General features: G+C 38.2%; 1 protein-coding gene across 1 annotated transcript in view; it reads left to right on the top strand.

Moving 5' to 3' along the window:
* LOC119526949 (cadherin-related family member 3-like) overlaps positions 1–22598 on the top strand; it is a 71370-nt gene that overhangs the window by 18407 nt on the left and 30365 nt on the right. The window contains 4 exon segments of the mRNA XM_037826519.1: positions 1036–1124; positions 15530–15624; positions 17968–18075; positions 18872–19068. Of these exon segments, the coding sequence (XP_037682447.1) occupies positions 1036–1124; positions 15530–15624; positions 17968–18075; positions 18872–19068 (489 nt within the window).

The raw sequence follows: 22598 nt of genomic DNA, 5'->3' as shown, positions 1-22598 counted from the left end.
TTAATACCTACCTTGGATGATCCATGTTCTCTATTATCAACATAAACATCTGGGTTTATGGGATTGAGGCAGCTATTAGCTAGGTAACCTGGAGAGTTACTTATCCTGCCTGATCCTCGGTTTCCTCATTGGTGAAACCGAGATACCAGTCTCCTCATCAACGTGTTGAGGTTCATCTTGACCTACCATTTTAAAGTACCAAACATAGTGCCAGGCATACAGTAGGTGCTCAGTAAATGTTAGTTGCCTTTGTTTCTCTTCTCCAAACAGATGATAAACTCCTCCAGGGCAGATACAAGGAAATAATTATGCTCTTCTGACTTCTAAAACAGAGAGCCCAGAGCCAGAGAGTTTGTGAACACTCCACAAGCATTTGCTTATTGGACCACCAGGCCAGTCTCCTGGCCGAGGCCAGGCAGGCTGTGGACTCCTCTGCTGTCCAGAGATCCTGTCCTCTTGGCAAAATGGAGCTTCTTCTGGGGGTGGGTCCTCCCCTCAGGCATTCAGGGGTCTCAAACCTCCCCAGCATTCCTGATCCCCAAGAGAGTGGCTTGACCAGAACATCTGCAAGTATGTGGTCCCCACTCTTTTAAAAATGATGGGAAGAAGGCAAGCTTACATAGAAGACAGGCATTAATAACGTAATCTAAAATTAATGCATTAGCTGTGTGAACTTGTGCCAGTTACTCAATCTTTCTAAACCTTATGTTTCTCTTCAGTAAAATGGAAATAATAATACAATCACCAGTGGTGGTGTCCTTAGCAATTAATAAGCACTCAGAAAATGTTCAATATTATTATTGTTTAAACTTGTAAAATCTCTTTGCTTTGTACCTGACACATGATAGACACTTGATAAATGGAGTCTATTATTATTAATATAATTATTACTTGCTTAATGGGAATCACCCTATAAAAACATCTGTGCTGAGCAAACACAATGCCTAGAAGTTTTATCTAAAATCTACATTTGGCTTTTTGGCCTTATGGTGGTGATGCTCATTCAAGCACATTTATTGTACATTTTTTTGGCAGTTACTGAGATTTATATCCTAGAAGACACTGCCCTGGGCACAGTCATTTACAGAGCAGCAGCCAAGGACCCGGAGGACACTGTTTTGGAGGTAATTTATGTTTTGGGACAGAGCATACCAGTGCCTGGTTGTTTTATGTGTGACTGTATTCACATATAAAGCTACAGAGACAGCCAGGTCCCTCAATTTCAATTCCAAACTTACATTTTTGCCTCAATTATCAGGACATTTCAGGTGAAAATTATGGAGGCTGGATTGTTTGGGTAATTGCTTCCCTTCTAGCACATGCCATCTCATGCAGGCAGGCCCAGCTTAATCATTAGGTAACTTTTAACAAAAGATGCCAAACCAGTTTATTTTGTTCTTGGGGATCTTGGCTGCAAATACTGTATAAAAGCAATCTAGCTTTCTGGCAGAATTAATTTGCATTTTAAAACTCCAGGTCTTGTGCTCAGGTTTTATAATGTCCCAGGAATACACTTTAGTTTCAGCATAGGCATCTTCCAGTTTTTGACACCATGTGAGAAGACTAAGACAGACTTAGTGCCAAGAGACTTGGGTTTAAGTTCTAACTTCACTAGTGCAGGTCACATAACATTTCTGCTTTTCTGGTTCAACTGAAAAATTAAGAAAGGGACACCTGCTTTGTCTTCCCTCATATTGTCTTCTCTCATATTCCAATCAAACATAATAATGAATGTGAAAGTAGTTTTTAAATTGTAAAACATCCTGCAAATGACAGGCGGTAACTGCTATCTTAATTTTTGATGCCATATTGCATGATTATGGCATTATTAAGCTATGACATTTTTAGCTAACATGTTGATAGACTGGAATATCATGTTTTAAATTTTTAATGTCGTATTGCTTTCCCAAACTGGCCAAAAATCAGAGCATTGTACATGTTTCTGCTGTACTCCCAACATTTAAAATTTACTGGTATTGCTACTGGATCCTCTTTAGGGCAACCTAAGTTTGACAAAATTTACTTTAAACACTAAAAAGTCACTAATACGTGAAGCATTATTTGCATTTTTATTGTGATAATAAAAATATATAAAAAACATAAAATTTACTATATTATCCACCTTTAAGTCTACAGTTCAGTGTCATTGTTTACCACGCTGTGCTTCCATCAACACCATTCAACGCCAAAAGTTTGCAACACCCAAAGCACAAACTCTGTACCCACTGAGCAAGCACTCCCTTTTCCCCTCTCTCCTCAGACCTAGGTAACTTAAAATCTATTTTATGTCTCTATGAATTTGCATATCCTAGATATTTCATTTAAGTGGTATATATAATAGTTGCCCTTTTATGTCTGGCTTTTGGCACTGAGCATAGCAGTTTCAAAGTCCATCCATATCGTAGCAAATATCGAAACTTCATTCCTTTTTAGGTCTGAATAGTATTCCATTGTATGTATGATATACTACATTTTGTTTATCCATTCATTTATCAATAGACACTTGCATTGTTTCTACCTTTTGGCTATTGTGAATAACTGTGCTATGAGCATAGCAGTACAGATAGCTGTCTGAGTCCCTGCTTTCAATTATTGTGGGTACATATCTAGAAGTAGAATTGCTGTGCCATATGGTAACTATTTTTGAGAAACTACTGAACTGTTTTCCACAGTGGCTGCACCACTTTACGTTTCCAGCAGCAGTGCACAAGGGTTCCAATTTCCCCACATCCTTGGCCAACACTTATTTCCTGTTTTTGAAGTGATAGCCATCCTAGTGGCTGTAAAGTGGTATCTCACTGTGGTTTTGATTAGCATTCCCCTAATAACTAACGATGATGAACAGCTTTTCATCTAGTTATTGGCCATTTGTATACTTTTGGATAAATGTCTATTCCTTTGCCCATTTTTAAAATTGGGCTTTTGGTTTTTTTGTTGTTGAGTTGTACGAGTTCTTTACATATTCTAGATATTAAACCCTTATCAGAGATATGATTTCCAAATATTTTCTCCCATTCTGTGCATTGTCTTTTTGTCCATATGGTTTTTAAAACACTAAATACATTCGAGTAGTTACACAAAGGAACACTGTTGTTGTCAAGCTCCCCCCCACACACTTGTCTCCTCTAGACAATGCAATACCACATCCAAGATGGGACTGGAAAGGTCACAGCTTCCTTTACAACATGCAATTAAACCAACTAATCATGCATATTGCTCCAAATCAACATGTTCAAGATTATAGTTTTGAATCTAGTATTGAGCAACTCTAGCTACACAGGAATCTGATACCATATTGCAGTTACTTCTTTGGTGTTCTCCATGGCAGCTCACCCACCATGTTGACATTTTAGGGTGGAAAATGCATCACAGCCCAATAGGGTTTAGATGTGACTCTAACATGCAATCAGAAAGACTTACTAGCCAATTAACACAAGTAATTCATTTCAAATGAAGAACTCTTAAATGCTTGCTCACACAGATTAAATGCTTCTGGTCCTGTCCCTATACTTTTCTTGGAAGACGGTTGTTTTCCAGGACCATATTTGGAAGACCCATGCAACGTTCTTTGTGAATTTTACCAAACATGGAATGACATTTAAGTGGTGACATAGGCTGTGGAAACTTACATTTAGACATACTCCTACACACATCTCTCTGACACAAAAAAGGCTACAGAAAGAAAGCCCATTAACTAGTTTGCGTTTTTACTTTCATGAGAAGTCCTCTGAGGCACAAAAGTGCAACTATCTGTTGTCAACAAGAAACCCACCTTAAATATAAAGACTCTTACTGCTTAAAAGTAAAGGGTTAGAGAAAGATGTACCATGCTAACCCTAAACAAAGGAAAGCTGGAGTGCCTATATTAATTTCTGACAAAAAGTCGAGGGTGGGCATCTAGGCAATGTCCAGAAAGGGCAAGTCAGCAATATCGTGGGCCCAGCTGGCTGTTCTGCTGGATGATTTAAAAAAGATGACAGATGAAAGACTCACCTTCCTTAACACACCACAGTAATGAGGTTACTGGGTGATGATCACTGACCATCACTTGAGGCTGACCCTACTCCTCTCCACAGAGGTCTTTCAGATGCCTCCCTGAGTCAACTCCCCATGTCACACGCCATCCATACTAAAAATCCCTCCCCACTTCAGCCCATGTGACTTTCCTAGCCTTCCTGGTTCAAAGGTGGTGATAGTGGTGACAGCGAGATGGTAGCATGTCTTTCTCTGTTACTTATTACATTGTAAGGCAGTTTTAGAACACAATACATTATCTCCTTATTGCTCTATTCAGTCCTTATTTTAAAATCCTATTTCATGAGACCATATAGATGCCTCTGACTGACATGAACAGGAATTGGGGGAGGAGAGAGAAAATTATCTTACTCAACATTTATTCTGTCTTTCCCTTTTTTAATGGTACAATGAGACCTATTTCTTGAAAGTTATGCTTGTTTTACCTTAGTGTAGCTGTCACAACAGTTAACCAGCACCTTGTTAACATAAGCCCAGGTTTTGAAGACAAGCAGTATGATGGGACAATGGGGAGGGATGAGTATGGGGTGCAGGGTACGAACAATGAGAGTGGGATGGGGCTATAGCAGTATGATGGGACAATGGGGAGGGATGAGTATGGGGTGCAGGGTACGAACAATGAGAGTGGGATGGGGCTATTTTCATGAAACAAACCGTGACGTCTCCATTTCAAGGTAAACTATCTCATTCAAGGTATCCCTAAGTCACAACAAACCTTAGAATATATATTGGAATTCCATTAATAAACTCTTACTTTCTTTTGTGCACTATGTAATAGGCTAAGGAAGTAATCAGCTAAATTGACATTCTAATTATTTGGAAAGATATTAAAAATTCCAATAAAGAATAATTTCTGAAAGTTTCATGGTTTTGAAAGAGAAAAAATATACCTTTTAATGGCAGATAGAAATCTGCTTTTAGGTTTTCATTATTGTTCCCTCTTTGATACAACAAGTGTAATGAATCAATGTAGGCCACAGATTATACATGGGAATAAACAGTATTTTCCATTCAGTGTAGTATATTGACTGAAAGATGACAATGATCAGATTTTTACGGGAAAATGATATTTGGAAATTCTAAGGCATAATTAGTGATGTAATCTTCAAAAGACTCAACAATTACACGGCAGCAGAGCTTATAATTGTAGCTCTGAGGATTTAATTATATATTCCTATTTTATAACTCAGCTGTAAAACAAACATTAAAGGAGAGAAAAAATGTGCCTTTTGAGTTAGAAACCAGGATATGTAAATTTTTTTCTTAACAGTTTGGGGTGGAAATTCTGGTTTTAATGGATTGCTTTCAAGTATAATCATTTCAGAGAAAAGGCCCATGTTGTCCTTTCAATAGCACATACATTTTTAAAAATAAGTTTTATGTGTAGGGCAAAATCATATTAAATAGGTAAAATGTATCCAGCTGTTAGAAGTTTTAGGTCATGTCATTTCCATACATATTTTGCATGCAAAATTAACAAATAAGAGGCTATTTCTTTTGTGAGTCTTAATAACTCAAAGAGTGTATTAGGATTCTTGTGGTTGCAACTAAGAAAACTTGACCTAAATGGAATTTGTGGCTGCAATAAGTGAAAAGTCCGGGGGTGTTTACTGGACTTCCAGCACAGGGGAATTCTGGATTTACATAATGAAACCAGGTTGAGGTTTACTCTAGGACCTATGACATTCACTCTGCCCTGTCGTACACATGGCAACAAGTTGATGGTAGGAATTCAGTCCCTACAGCCTAATAACAGTTTCAGGCTCATCCCAAGTTCCCTTCTCAAGGACTCAGGCATCTCAATAGCTCTGATTCGTTCATGGGTTATTCCTTAACCAATCACTGCAGCAAAATGGAAGAGAGCGTACTAATTGGCTTAGGCCCGGGTCACATACCCTACCCCAGGAATTGTGGTTGGGGTGGGGGCAGAAAGCAGAACCAGGTGAATTGGGAATGAGTTCAGCAAAGAGCTGCTATTAGAAGAATATGAAGGAATCGTCTAGAGTCTAAAACCAGCTGCTGTCTACTATAGTGGAGCTGTGTCACTATAGTGGAGTTGTGTGTATTGAATTAGCCTATCAAAACTTGCTAAATCTTAATAAACTTTATTCTGTGTAGACAGAGCCTATTTATAATTCAAAATTTTCTCAAAATCCCTTCTCATTTTGTCCCTGTTAGTCAATATTGAAATTGTATATATTCCCTTGAAAGCATTTACAAAAGTAGAAATTGTTCAAAACAAGGAATCATTGTTTGACAAAGAAATTATTTCCCGTTCTTGCCTTATCTTGACACCAAGCACATTTTATCATCATTTTAAAAATACCTTTCTCATGAAATTATAAGCTCCATAAAAGCAGGGATTGGGTCCATCTTTTTCGCAGCAGTCCACTGGTGTCTCTGAAGTGCTTAATAAAAAAACTTAAAAATCAAGGTAAAGGTTCTTAAAATATTTTCCAAGAGAAGAGCTTGAAATATTTTAGTATTGACTATAACTTCAAAACATTAAAAAAATATGGCTACTGCAAAGCTCAGTTGAAACTGTTTAGAGACCTCCTCAATTCCTCCATTGCATGAATAGTTATCAGGAGCCTGCTTTGTGTACACTGTTCCAGGTGCTGAGATTACAACATCGAATGAGGCAGACATTATGCTTGCTTCGTGGAGTTTACAGTCTAGTGAGGAAATTTTACAACCACCAAAATGAAAAATAAATAATATAATGTCAGATAGTAAGTGCTGGTGGTAGAAAATAAAGCAGGGTAGAGGGAAAGAGAGTGATGGGGAGAAGTGGTGATTGTGTGTATTATTATTTTTTATTATAGACATTGTGGATTTACAGAACAATCATGCATGATATACAGGATTCCCATACCCCACCCCGCCTTTAATACCTTGCTTTGGTGTGGAACATTTGTTACAATTGATGATAACACTTTTTAATAATTGTACTATTTTTTAACAGTAGTAGCCAGTGTTTATTGAGAGAGTCTATGTTCTAGGCACTGTATGAAGCAATTTACATGGATTACCTCATTTAAATGTGGGCATTATTTTATATAGGGTGGTTAGATAAGGCTTCTCTGAGGAGCTGACCTTTGATCACAGACCTGAATGAATTGAGGGAGGAACCACGTGTATTTCTTGCGGAAGAATATTGTAGACAAGGCAACAAGCACAAAGGCTCTGGGGCAGAAACAGGCTTAGAATTTTAAGGATCTACAATGAAACCAATGTGGCCGAAAAGCAAAGAGTGAGGGGGAGAGTTATAAAGAAGATATTGGAGATGTAGCCAGCAACTAAGTTATGGAGGTCCTTTTTGGCATTGGTAAGGACTTGAATTTTGTTTTGATTAATGAGGGATCCCCTTGGAAGTTTTGGGGCAGAGGAATCAATGATGTCATTAATATCTTGAAAAGATTGTGCTGACTTCTTGTGAAAAAAAAAAAAGGCTTGTCAAGAGACAAGAGTGGAAGCAGGGAGACCTTCAAAGGTGATTTCAATAGTCCAGATGAGATATGATGAAGGCTGGTTTTAGGGTGGTAGCAGCTGGGGCAATGAGAAGCAATTGGATTTAAAATATTTTTCCAATATTTTATTATGAAAAATTCCAAGCATACAGAAAAGTTGAAAGGGTTGAAAAGTTGAAAGAGTGAACACCCAGATACCTACCACCATATTCTATAATTAAATTTTTGCTATATCTGCTTTATCATACAGCTATCCACCCTTCTATTCCTCCATCAATCCCCCTATTTTATTAATGTTTTTCAATGTCAGTTGCAGGCAGTTACCCTTCACTCCTAAACACCCTGGCAATTTGAATCTATTTTGAAGGTAATGCTGAAAGACTTGTAGACAAATTGGATATGGGGTGTAAAGGAAAGAAAGAAATCAAGAAAGAACCTAGTTTTTTTTTTTTAAGAGAAGTTATAGGTTTATAGAAAAATCATGCATAAAATACAGAGTTCCCATATAACACCCTATTAGTAACATCTTGCATTAGTGTGGTATATTTGTTATAATGCAAAAAAGAACATTTTTATAATTGTATTATTAACTATAGTCCATCATTTATAATAGGGCCCACTATTTACATTGTACAGTCCTATTTTTTAAAAAAATTATTCTGGTAACATCTATACAACTGAAAATTTCCCCTTTTAACCACATTCACATTTATAATTCAGTGCCATCAATTACATTTCACAGTGTTGTGCTACCATTACTATCATCCATTACCAAAATTTTATGAACAACCCAAACAGAAACTCTGTACAATTTAAGCATTAACTTCCCATTCCCTACCCGCACACGGGCCCCTGGTAACCTATATTATAGATTCTGACTTTATTATAGATTAGCTTATTCTAATTAATTTATACCAGTGGGGTCATGCACTGGTTGGCCTCTAGGTTTTTGACTGAGCAACTCGTTGAGGAGCAAGATCAAGGAGAAAAATCAAGTGTTGTGTTTTGTACATGTTAATATCAAGAAGCCAATTAAACATCCAGGAAAGTAGGCAGCTGGATTAAATAGTCTGGAGCTCAGCAAAGGGATGGAGGCTGGAGCATTGATTTGGAGTCATCAGCTTGTACATTGTGTTTAAAGCCCAGGACTAAATGGGATTACTTAGGGAGTAAGTGTCTCTATAAGAGAAAAGAGAAAAAGTCCAAGGATTAAGCCTGGGATTCCCAAATATTTAGAGGTTAGGAAAAGGACTACCAAGAAAGGGAGATTGAGCAGGCCCAGTGAGGTAAAGGAAAATCAGAAGAGTGGAATATCTCCAGAAACAAGGGAAGATATTTCAAGAAGGAGGAATTGATTAAGTGCTTCTGAGCTATTGCAGTAGATGAAAACTGAGATTACTGACCATTGAATTTGGTAATATGTTAATGACTAGGACTCAGAAAAATGTCTGGGACTTAGCAAATGTTCCAGGAGTGTATAAATCAAGATCTTTGGTGCCTTGGTAAATGGAGTAGTTCAGTGGAGTTGTGAGAATGAAAGTCTGATTAGAGAAGCTTTAAGAGAATGAGAGGTGAGGAAGCCAGGAACAGTGAGCAGAGACAACTCAAAGTGTTTCCTAAAAAGCAGAGTAGAGAGGTTGGACAGAACTTGGAAGAGGAGGTGGGAACAAGGGATGTTTTCTGTTTGAGTGATGAGAACTATTATAGCGTGTTTTAAGCTGATGGGAATAATCCAGTGGAGAGGAGCAGATTAATGATGCAGGAGATAGTGGCAACAATTGTTGGAGTGCTCGTCTTGCGTAGGCAAGGGGGATGGCATCAGATACGTGAGTGGAGGCTTTGACGTTAGAAGCACAATTTGTGCATCTATAGAACAGGGAAGAAGACAAAGTAAAGGAGGGCAGATGCGAAGGGGTTGATAGAGATAGTCATTTCATGTTCATTCTCTTACCCATTTAACTCTTATTGAGTATTTTCTCATGCCAAGCAATGTTTTAGGAAGTGGGGCTCTAGCACTGAAGGCAAAAGTCCTTGCCTTCATGGAGCTTATGCTCTAGTGGTGGGAAGAGACTCTCCCTCTCTCATTCTCTCTCTCTTTGTCTCTGTATATATATATCAAATGCTGCCAATTGTTACAGAGAAAATAAATGAGGGAAAAGGATAAGTTCTTCTCCAGAAGAGTAATTTGCAAATTTTTAAATGATTTTAAACAGAGTAACCAGTAGATAGTTTCTTTTGATTCTTCTACTTTCTCAGTGAAATAAGAAACAAGCCTACAAGCAGAGAGTGGGGACAGGAAAGGGGTGGTAGGGACTGACAGTGGCTTGTGGAAAGACAGACAGCAGGAATTCATTGCTAACTCGAGAGTGAGTGAATTGCCCTGAGAAAGGTGAAAGGAACTTTCAGAAATGAGGTAGAGGATATCGGGAATTTCACTGAGGAGAGATTGTGAATTCCAGAGGCCACATTGGAAGAATGTGGGGGGTCGGATGGGAGGCGAGATTATTCTGGTATTGAGGGTTGAACTTCTCAGGGTGACGGAGGAATGGGATGCACAACCGGACCATCCCGCTTGTGTCTTAAGTGGGCCGGGCTGTGGATAATCTGCACTGGCTATGACTACCGCCTGAGACTGGGTTCTTATTTTATATAACTTTGTAGAGTTTCTACAGTTGATGTGGGCATTGTCGCTGAGGAGGGAATGGGAGTGGCCATCTTGTCGGGGTCAGGAGGAATTCTTCCGGCCTCCCCTAAAAATCGCTGTGATGTCAAGAGGGAGAAGCAGTGAGGTTAGGGCAACCATCCCAGGAGCCACTGCCCAGGAATCAGTAATTTAAGACCGTTCACACACGGAAAATGCTGATTCCGTAACGATTACGTCAACAGCCATGTTTTAGGTCCACAAGACAAGACAAAGCAAACAAAAATGTTCTGCTGCTCATGTTTAAAAAGCTGTAAGAAATTATCACCACTCGACTTGCCCTAATTCATTAAAAAGGAAAACTTTTGCACCTAGTAGAAAAACTATTTTGGCTACTGGATGCTCATAACACTGCAACGGAATGATTTACATTCACCTAATTGGTTTGCAGTAGTGTGGATATATCAGTGCTCTCATACAGTTGTACTATCTGTGTTTGTGTCTTTCCTTCCTAACAGGTAGTGGGCCTTGTTCTTCTTGATTCATGGTAGATCCTCAGGAAGTTTTGAGAACCACTTGAAAAATTCACTTTTGAATTGACCCCAGTGGCCTGGTCTTCTACCCTAACCTCACCTTAAAATGTCATCTCGTAACACCTAGAGAAAGGGCAGAAAGGTTTGAGTCATTCCACATTACAGTCTTGGAAGGTTCTAATATGTGATGAAATATTTCATTTAGGCATACACTAGCCAAACGGATTTGAGAATTGAAGCAATTATTTGGGTTATTCAGGTTAAAAACTGATTTTGCTTGAAATAACTATATAATTGAGGAAAAAGTGATTAAAAAAAGCTTTAATTATCTAGAAAATATCTTTAATTCTCCACATGAAAGTCAGATGTTTAGGAAAAAACCACAGTAACATTTATGATAAATATTTTGGGGGGAGTATTTGCTTCATAATGGCACAGCTTGCACCACCATCCACAAGATAGCATGCAAATTTGTAACCTGTTAGCCAGTGGACGTGTCAATGCTAAATCATCCTGCAACACTGAAGATCACACAATAGAAAATTATTTTTTTGCTTTAACAAATTTTGCAAATATATGTAGACATGAACAAGCCTTTCAGAGAAGGGATAAATTGGATTCTGAAGATAAGTCCATCTGGAAGGACCGAAAGGCCACCCTTGCGTTACCTGACCCACCCTTACCCATCGTCCTCTGTAATCTGATCTCCTGCCTCTGAACCTGGGAGTGGGGCGGCCACTGTTATTCTTATGGCCCAGGTAGTTCGTTAGTAGTTAGTGGTGCCATTACAGATAAAATGGGGAAAGAAATGAACCTAAGTTGCCTGGCCCCACAGAGAGTTAATCTCTCATCCCGTGGACTGCCTTTCTGTTCGGGGGATCGTTCGTTTGGATGGCTTTCTCCCGCAGTGGCCCTGGCTGCCTAGCAACCACAATCTCCAAACCCTCCCTGTACAAAGGCAGTTGTTCATATCGGTGCCGTCAATAATTTTTTAAAAGAGTATCTCATTTTATGAAACAGTAAACCTCATAAACATGTAGCTTTACTGTATACAAGGTTCCCAGACAATTGTTGACAACTGTGTAATACTGAAATTGAATTTGGAATTGTAAAGTTTCGAGTGGCTACAAACGTGAAGGTGGGTGTCTTAAAAAATTTATATGTATTTATACATAACCAGACCTAGTGCTTGAGAGCACTCTCAGGTAACTTAACAACCAGCCATCCTCCATCCCCCAGCCATGAAACAGGTTTATTATTTCTGTGTTCAGTCTATAAGAAATTATGTGATGAATTTGCAAGCAGTTTCTGAATGCTAATATTCTACAATATTGTTCTAGATACAGAAAGAGCAGAAATCAATTCTGTCTTATTTATATGCATAGAAATAGATGGTATGAATTAAAATTCATTAAAACATAGTGATTCCTCAGAAAATCAATAAATTAAAAGGTCACTAATTTCTCCAAACGATTTTTGGGCTGCTTTGCAATCCTTCTGGGTTTAATTTTCTCTATTAAATTATCTCTGGGTCTACACAGTTATTAAGTCAGTAACACTTGATATAATTAACTCCTGATATTAATCCTCTCATGGATTTTTGTCCCAACTTTTTATAATCATCTGATTCTCATCTAGTCAAGAGACCCTGATCTCACCTGGTCCTTCGGCAAACGTAAGTTAGAAGTTTGTCTTAGGGATGAAATGTGGTGAGCAGGGAGTCATTACACAAAGTGACTAAAAGCTCAGCTCTCAGACTGGAAGTAAGCCATTTAGATTTTCTAAGCCTCAGTATTCCTATCTGTGAAACGGGGATAACATCAGTACCTATGACATAGAATTTTTGCAAGAAATCAAAGATATTGTTTATGAAGCATTCAACAGAATACCCTGAAGGTAGTAGGAGTGAAAGTAAATGAGACATTAAGGAAAACAACTTTATAGAGTAATGCCTGTGCCAACATAATAACAAATTAAGATGAACAAATCCAAGTATTTCAGTTTTTTCCCTTTTTACACTTCCCATCCTTCCCACCCCGCTGCCTTCCCCCCCCAAAACTCCATCCCTGTCACCACCAAAAAAACAAAAAAATGATCCCTGAGTTCTCATCAAACAGTCTACATGTTTCTTTAACTTTAACTACTTTCTACTTAATTTATCTTTGGGTAGGATATAGTACGCTAGAGAAAATTTGTCTTTATGATATATATATTTAACTTTTTAGTTTTGAAATACTTTCAAAATTACAGAACAGTTACAAAAATAATACATACACCATAGAGAACTACAATACATCCCTTTCCCCTCAAATACCAAGATTCACCAATTTTTACATTTTGCCACATTTGCCATCTCATTCTATCTATCCTTCAATATACCAATCAACTTACCTATCTGTCTATCTATTTATCAGTCCATTTTCTGAATATTTGAATATAGGTTATATCCTTCATGCTTTTGAACACTTAATACTGTCATGTACATTCCCTAAGAACAAGGATATTCACTTATGTGTATCTACCTTAAGTGCAGTTATCAAGTTCAAGAAATTTAATACTGATTTAAAGCTTAAAGTCTATATTCCAATTTTGCAAATGTCCCAATAGTGTCCTTTTTTGCCTTCTCTCCTCCCTCATTAGATCCCATTCAGGATCATGTATTGCCTTTGTCGCTGTCTCTTTCCTAGGTTGCTCTTTCTTCCTGTTTCCTCCCTCCCTTCTCCTCTCCCTCCCCCCTTTCTTTCATTGTGAGAACGTATATACAACATGAACTTTTCTGTCTCAGTCCCTCCCAAGCATACCATTCAGTGGGATTAATCACATTCTGAATGTTGCAGTGCCCTCACCACCTTCCATTACTAAAACTTTCCCAAATTCTCAAAACACAAACCCTATACCCGTTTTATATTAACTCCCCTGACCTCCCAAACCCTGCCCCTGGCAACCTGTACTATACTTTCCATCTCTATGAGCTTGCATATTCTCTGATTTTTTTTTGTAGTTACCATGGGTCTTAAATTTAACATCCTAAATCTGTAACAATCTTGTTTGCTTTGAAACCAACTTAACTTCAATAGTATATATAAACCATGTTCCTATACCCCTCTGTCCCCCTACCTTTATGTAGCTCTTGTCACAAATTACATGTTTATGAGTCCCAAACCATATATGAGTCCCAAGCCACCAAAGTATCATTACAGTTTACGTATTTGTCTTTTAAATCCTATAGGAAGTTAAAAGTGGAGTCACAAACTAAAGTTACAGTAGTATTCTAATTTATATTTATCACTGTGGTTACCTTACCAGAGAGCTTTATTTCTTCAAGCACCTTTGATCTATTTGTCTATTGTCCTTTCCTTTCAACCTGCAGAACTCTCTTTAGCAGAACTCTCTTTAGGGCTGGTCTAGTGGTAATGAAATTCCTCAGCTTTTGTTTATCTGGGAATGTCTTACTCTCTCCCTCATTTTTGAAAGAAACTTTATCCAGATATAGAATTCTTGGTTGGCAGGTTTTTTTTTTTTTCTTTTTTTTTTTCTGTTTGTTTGTTTTTGTTGTTGTTGTCTTTGCTTTCAGCATTTAAAATATGTCCTCCCACTGCCTTCTTGCCTTCATTGATTTCCAATGAGAAATTGGAACTTCATCTTACTGAGGCTCCCTCGTATGTGACGTGTTGTTTCTCTCTTGTGGCTTTCAGAATTCTCTCTTTATCTTTGGCATTTTACAGTTTGGTTATAAGATGCCATGGCATGGGTCTCTTTGGGTTTATCCTGTTTGGAGTTTACTGAGCATCTTGGATGTGTATATTCCTGTCTTTCATTGAATTCCAGAAGTTTCCTGCTATTATTTCTTTGAATATTCTCTCTTGTCCCTTTCCCTCTTTCTTCTCTTTCATTGACTCCCATAATGCATATATTGGTATGTTTGATGGTGTCCCACAGATTCTTCAGGCTCTCCTCACTTTTCTTCATTCTTCATTCTTTCTGCTTCTCACACTGGATTTTAACTGTCTTATCTTCAAGTTCACTGATTCTCTCTTCTGCCAGCTCCAATCTGCTGTTGAACCCTTCTAGGGAATTTTAAATTTCTGTTACTATGGTCTTCAGCTTTGTTTGGTTCCTTTTCCTAATATTCATCACTCTATTGATATTCTTTTTGTGTTATCTATTATTTGCCTCATTTCCTTTAGGTCTTTTTCTATGCTCTCATTAGCTCTTTGAATATATTTACAACCATTGTTTAAAAGTCATTGTCAGGAATGTTGCAGGTCTGATCCTTCTCAGGGATGGTTTCTTTTTCTTAACTTTTTATTTTGAGACAAGTTCAAAATTACAGGACATTTGGAAAAATAATATGAGCTCCATTCAGAGAACTCCAACATATTCAATCCCCCCAGATACCCAGATCCATAAATTTAAAAATTTGCCACCTTTGCAGTCTCATTCTTTCATCCATCCATCTATCCATCCATCCATCCATCCATCTATCCTCTATCTATATTTTCAAATAGGTTACATAAATCATGTTTTTCTAACACTTATTACTTCCGTGTACAATTCTTCAGAATAAGGACACATACCATGAAACCACCTTAAATATAGCTATTAATTTCAGGAAAATTTCACATAGATATAAAACATAAAATCCTTATTCAAATTTTTTAATTGCCTCAACAACAGCCTCTGGGGCATTTTCTCCTATTGGAAAAATTTTAATGAGCTCCTATCATGTGTGGGGTGGCATAGAGCACAAGGAGAGTTCAGGCTTAGTTCTTGGAGGCAGCGTAACCTCACTGGAGAGCCAGTTGGTGTCTCTGTAATTCTTTGCTTTCTGTTTACTGTCCAATACACAGTACTTCATTTCCCCAGAGAGCTCTGGCTTCACAATCGACAGCATTGGAACAATTTCTACAGCAGCAGTTTTTGATTCTGAGAGTGAGACCAGAAGGTAAATATGGCTGCAGGGTTTTTATTCACTTGAAATGTCGGTTCTTTGGTTCATACTTCCCCCTTTGGGAATAACCCCCCCCCCCAAATCTGGCCTTAAAATGTGTTCCCAAAATGTAAATGCATTTAGCATTACCTTAAAATAATATCAGTACTTAAACTGTAGTTGCCCAATTGCTGGTTTAAGTGCTAGACTTTGGCCCCTTTCAGTATCATCCACTTATTTCAGAACTGAGCATCAAGATGATTTCAGAGGTTTTGTTTGCATCCTGCAGTGGAAATGGGTGAGAACTTTTCTGTGAATAGCTGTGCAACAGAAGTCATTCATAATATAACCCAGCAACTTTGAAAAAGTTAATGAACTAAGGTTTTCTCCCTATTTCCTTCCCGTCTGCCAAATGGGTAGCCATTGGTTCATAGCTATTATTTTTATTTTTATAGTGATTTTTATGACAACCCCTGTTAGTCATATGTTCTGCATCAAAGAGCTTCATAGGAAAAGGAAATGGACCTTTAAGCCATTCCAATCAATTTGCTCCTGAATCTCACAAAAATGAGACTCTTCCCTATTATGAAAGTTGAAGATGGGGCACTCCTAATTGTTAGGATCCTTAGGAAGCTAAGCCTCAGTAGAGACTAGGAACTCACACAACACATGAAATCACCTCTCAACACACCAAATAGATAGAAGGTTCGAGAATGGGATGTACTCCTCCCACCAACTTCATAGAATACAGTCAGCAGGAGAGGGTATTCTTAAAAATATATATATTTTTAGGTATTCCTAAATCTCTATCCATTTTCTGTAAACCCCAAACCCTTCTTCCCCATAACACAATATCTAATACTTCTTTGAATTATCTGGTCTTATAAATAGTTCTGGGAATTATGAATAATGCCCATCACATTTTATTTTTTTGGCCTGGTATACCTCACAGAAAAATGATTACACACATATCAAGATATTTATAAATTTTAAGATTCGTTAACAAATGGGAGTAAAAGTCATTAATCAGAGTTTAAGAAAACAACTACTTTTTGATAAGTGAAAATTACAGGTTTCTCTTTTTTTAGTATATCTGAGACCAGAAGATGTGACACTGAAAGCTAACGTTCTCTGCAGAATTTGAGTAAATAATTGTTTGGCTAATGATTGGCATTGAATTATAATAATTCTACAGAGAGCACACAATTCCTTAGAACAAGGGATTTAACAGCTCCTAGGGTCAGTGAACAGACCTTGAAGTGAGAATAAGGGAAAATTTGGAACACCTCATTGATTCTTATCAAATCCTTCTCTTCAAGAGAGATAGAGGGGCCATGAAATCGCCTGTTCAAATCCTGATGAAAGAGTCAGAAAGGCGTATTGCTTCCTTTCTCTCCTGTAGTCTGCTGTCCAGCATTTGGCTAGATCAAAGGCCACTTGAGCTCTTTAAGGCCATGACATGGTACCTATACCACAACCCCTCCATTAAGTTCCCAGGCTTATTAAAGAAATGTCTTTATTTTAAAAAGTGAATTGGCTTTGTGGATTTTGACAAGCATTGTCTCATAAATAGTCATTTTCTTTAGGAAAAGCTATGAACAAAGTGGAAAATGGAGAACTAATTAAATTTTTACAATGAGTAGAAGGGAACTGGTCATTTTGGGCTCAATTGTACTAACTCAATGTTAGTACATTCCAAGTTAAAATAGAAATTTTTCTGAGAGGCATAAGGTGACCAACTGTCCTGGTTTGCCTGGGACTGAGGGCTTTCTCAGGATGTGGAACGTTCAGTATTGAAACTGAAATGGGACAGGTCCTGGCAAACTGGATGGCCGGTCAGCCTAGATGACAGCTTATGGAGTGAACATTTGTCATTCCGTGAAGACACATTTGGTTTCCCCACTTCAAGCACTCTCATTCCCCAGACCCATACACATCTCTGCTAAAATAGAAACCTGTTAATCATCTAACCATTCTAATATTTCCCCATAGTCGTTAAGTTGTTTTGAAGTGTTCTTAACACCTTCTCCTTTGCATCTGTCAATCAAGTTTTAACACTGAAAAGTAAATGTTTGAAGGGTAAGAATCCATAGCTATAAACTTTGTGCGATATACCATGCTGAGGAATTCTCTTCATTTTTAGTTATGAGGATTAACAGATTTTCTAAGTTCCTGCCTGTCCTTTCAACTCATTTGACTAACTTGGTTTTTAACAAAAAGCTAGCCATTTCCAACTGTTAAAATAATTTGTTTGACTGGCTAAAAAGTCAATTGGATTAATTGTTTCAATCGGTCAGTTAAGCACGAACAGATTCTATTATGCAGTCTTAACTGTCTTTCCTGTGTCTGTGTTTTCAGTTTTTCACTAGTTATTAAAGTGGTTGATCCTGGAGGACTTTTTAATGCTGGAAATCTAAAGATTTTCCTCATCAATGTCAACAATAAGGACCCCATTCTAAGCTGCAGGTCAGGAAATACAACATAAATTGTATTATTTTAATTTGACCTTGAAAATTGAATATGAAAGTGTAGTCTCTGAAAATCATTAGCGAAATTTCCATTAGAATGGAATTTTTTTTTTTTTTGCCCAAGAAGGAAAATTACCAAGTAAGATGTAAATAAGCACATAAGATGTAATTACAAAGAAAAGGTTTTCTTAAAAACTTGAAAAGTTTTAAAGCATAAAATATATTGAAATTGCAACAGACTTTAGTGCAATATGTTCTCAGTGTCTAACGTGCTGGATAATCACTCACTAGCCTCAAGGATAAATCTGATAAACATTATCGGAAGGGAGTTTATAAAACCATTGTGAGGGTCAGCAATTTAAAAAAATTTGTTCTTACTATAGAGGCATTAGAACTTAGTGGTTAAGAATTCAGGTAATAGAGTCAGATGAGTTTGGGGCCAAATCCTCTCTCAACTGTCTCAACATTTACTTCTGCAAGTTATTTATTTCCTTAAAAGCTCAATTTCCACATCTGTAAAATGTGGAAATGGTACTTATTTCCTAGGACAAAAATGGTACCTATTTCCTAAGGCTCCTGTGAAGAATCAATGAGATTACACATGAAAAGTTCTTAGCAGTGTGTCTAAACCATGGTTAAGTGCTCAAAAAATGAGTTAGCAATTAACGTCATTGTCATCATCTCCACTTTCACCATTACAACCTCCAAACCACTCTCCCTCCACCACCGTCAGGTGTAGAAAAGTATACACACTAAGCAAATGCCACTCTAATAATCTTTTCTTTAAAAACAAGTTTATTCAATATTGAAAATGCTGTCCTGAGTGTTACACATATAAACTCAACTCTGCACAATGAAGTCAACATCACACTGGATGAAGAAATTCCAACTGGGAAAACGGTTGGAGTGTGCCAGGCCACTGATGAAGATAACCTGGGATACCTAACCTTTTAACTAGATCCAGGGAATGTTTACTTTACAATTGACAAAGGTAGGTTGAGAATTGTCCTCAGCAAACTATATCTTTTCTCATATACTCTTGTAATCATCTGTTACATATTTATGTCGCCTTCACAAAACTGAGTTTCTTGAGGGTATGTATCAGATCTTCTTCATGTCCACAATCAGAACACAAAGCACATACGAGATGCTTGATAAATATCCATTGAATAACTCTCTCTTTTCAAGATTCAATACTCTGTTCTCTCATGAGGGAATGTATGGCCCTTCATGGCTGCTACGAAATGGCTGTCTTAGTCCTCCAATCCACCTGCCCTTGTAGCGCATCTTCTCAGACCTAACTCACTTTTCTCTATCCTTCAGGTCCACATTTTTCTGAGAGAGAATCTGATTGGACCTTTTAGAGTCAGTCAGCCATTCCTCACCCAACTGGCTGAGGCTGGGGGTGAGGAGCAGCAGGTGGCTTGTAGGATTTCTTCTCCTGGGACTGAGTAAAGAGAAACATGATCATCTTTTGCATATCTACAGGTTTAAGCCATTGTAGCAGATGCTGTCAATGTTCCACCCTCTTCTCCTTAGGCCTTATTATTTCAGTGCAGCAGGCCTGACTTTTAACTGCCAGCATTTGCATCTCCTTGCTTGTGGCTTCATTTGGGGTGTGACGCCTGTTCTGTTCCCCTTCCTCCACACAGCAGACTACAAGTGCTAGAAAAATACTAACTCCCAGGAGCTCTCCACCTATGCCTGAAGTGGGTTGATGTATAAAAATACTCCAGTACTTTACCATGGGCATGGGATAATTTTGAGTGTGTGTTCTATACTGGCTCCCAGAGATCCCCGGTGGGATTAAGCTCCAGTTGCCCACAGTGGTAACTTGCTTGACAATGCACTTTTTATTGGCAGCCCTCCCTACCCTGGATTACCTTCCCCATGTCACATCCCTAATGGAGTGGCCCCCACACACCTCTCACATAAACTCCTTGCATTCAGATCCTCATCTCACGTTCTGTTTCTAAGGGGGAACCCCAACAAAGCAACCATGTTTCCTCCCTGAACTAATGCACTGATCTCTTAACTGGGCTTCTTCTATTTTTTTTTATCTTCATTTTATTGAGATATATTCACATACCACGCAGTCATACAAAACAAATCGTACTTTCGATTGTTTACAGTACCATTACATAGTTGTACATTCATCACCTAAATCAATCCCTGACACCTTCATTAGCACACACACACAAATAACAAGAATAATAATCAGAGTGAAAAAGAGCAATTGAAGTAAAAAAGAACACTGGGTACCTTTGTCTGTTTGTTTCCTTCCCCTATTTTTCTACTCATCCATCCATAAACTAGACAAAGTGGAGTGTGGTCCTTATGGCTTTCCCAATCCCATTGTCACCCCTCATAAGCTACATTTTTATACAACTGTCTTCGAGATTCATGGGTTCTGGGTTGTAGTTTGATAGTTTCAGGTATCCACCACCAGCTACCCCAATTCTTTGGAACCTAAAAAGGGTTGTCTAAAGTGTGCTTAAGAGTGCCCACCAGAGTGACCTCTCAGCTCCTTTTGGAATCTCTCTGCCACTGAAGCTTATTTCATTTCCTTTCACATCCCCCTTTTGGTCAAGAAGATGTTCTCCGTCCCACGATGCCGGGTCTACATTCCTCCCCGGGAGTCATATTCCACGTTGCCAGGGAGATTCACTCCCCTGGGTGTCTGATCCCACGTAGGGGGGAGGGCAGTGATTCCATCTTTCAAGTTGGCTTAGCCAGAGAGAGAGGGCCACATCTTAGCAACAAAGAGGCAGTTGGGAGGAGGCTCTTAGGCACAACCATAGGGAGGCCTAGCCTCTCCTTTGCAGCAACCGTCTTCCCAAGGGTAAAACTTATGGTAGAGGGCTCAACCCATCAAACCACCAGTCCCCTATGTCTGTGGTCATGTTAGCAACCATGGAGGTGGGGTAGGCAAATACCCCTGCATTCTCCACAGGCTCCTCAAGGGGGCACTACATCTTTTTTTTTTTTTTAACTTGTTTTTCTTTTTTTTTTTTTACTTTCCCTTCTTTTTTAAATCAACTGTATGAAAAAAAAAGTTAAAAAGAAAACAAACATACAATAAAAGGACATTTCAAAGAGACCATAACAAGGGAGTAAGAAAAAGACAACTAACCTGAGATAACTGCTTAACTTCCAACATGTTCCTACTTTACCCCAAAAAAGTTACATAATATAGCAACATTTCTGTGAACTTGTTCCTACTATATCCATCAGAAATTAACAGACCACAGTCATTCCTGGGCATCCCCGGAACGTTAAATAGCTTATCTGTTCTTCTTGGATTATTGTTCCCCCTTCCTTAATTGCTCTCTACTGCTAGTTCCCCTACATTCTACATTATAAACCATTTGTTTTACATTTTTCAAAGTTCACATTAGTGGTAGCATATAATATTTCTCTTTTTGTGCCTGGCTTATTTCGCTCAGCATTATGTCTTCGAGGTCCATCCATGTTGTCATATGTTTCACGAGATCGTTCCTTCTTACTGCCGTGTAGTATTCCATCATGTGTATATACCACATTTTATTTATCCACTCATCTCTTGAAGGACATTTGGGTTGTTTCCATCTCTTGGCAATTGTGAATAATGCTGCTATGAACATTGGCGTGCAGATATCTGTTCGTGTCACTGCTTTCCGATCTTCCGGGTATATACCGAGAAGTGCAATCGCTGGATCGAATGGTAGCTCTATATCTAGTTTTCTAAGGAACTGCCAGACTGACTTCCAGAGTGGCTGAACCATTATACAGTCCCACCAAAAATGAATAAGAGTTCCAATTTCTCCACATCCCCTCCAGCATTTGTAGTTTCCTGTTTGTTTAATGGCAGCCATTCTAACCGGTGTTAGATGGTATCTCATTGTGGTCTTAATTTGCATCTCTCTAATAGCTAGTGAAGCTGAACATTTTTTCATGTGTTTCTTGGCCATTTGTATTTCCTCTTCAGAGAACTGTCTTTTCATATCTTTTGCCCATTTTATAATTGGGCTGTCTGTACTATTGTCATTGAGTTGTAGGATTTCTTTATATATGCAAGATATCAGTCTTTTGTCAGATACATGGTTTCCAAAAATTTTTCCCATTGAGTTGGCTGCCTCTTTACCTTTTTGAGAAATTCCTTTGAGGTGCAGAAACTTCTAAGCTTGAGGAGTTCCCATTTATCTATTTTCTCTTTTGTTGCTTGTGCTTTGGGTGTAAAGTCTAGGAAGTGGCCGCCTAATACAAGGTCTTGAAGATGTTTTCCTACATTATCTTCTAGGAGTTTTGTGGTACTTTCTTTTATATTGAGATCTTTGGTCCATTTTGAGTTAATTTTTGTGTAGGGGGTGAGGTAGGGGTCCTCTTTCATTCTTTTGGATATGGATATCCAACTCTCCCAGCCCCATTTGTTGAAAAGACCATTATGACTCAGTTGAGTGACTTTGGGGGCCTTATCAAAGATCAGTCGGCCATAGATCTGAGGGTCTATCTCCGAATTCTCAATTCGATTCCATTGATCTA

This window comes from Choloepus didactylus, chromosome 1, assembly GCF_015220235.1.
Source record: "Choloepus didactylus isolate mChoDid1 chromosome 1, mChoDid1.pri, whole genome shotgun sequence".
Lineage (NCBI taxonomy): Eukaryota > Metazoa > Chordata > Mammalia > Pilosa > Megalonychidae > Choloepus > Choloepus didactylus.
The sequence above is the reverse complement of the archived record's forward strand: the minus strand, read 5'-3'. Positions and strand labels throughout refer to the sequence as shown.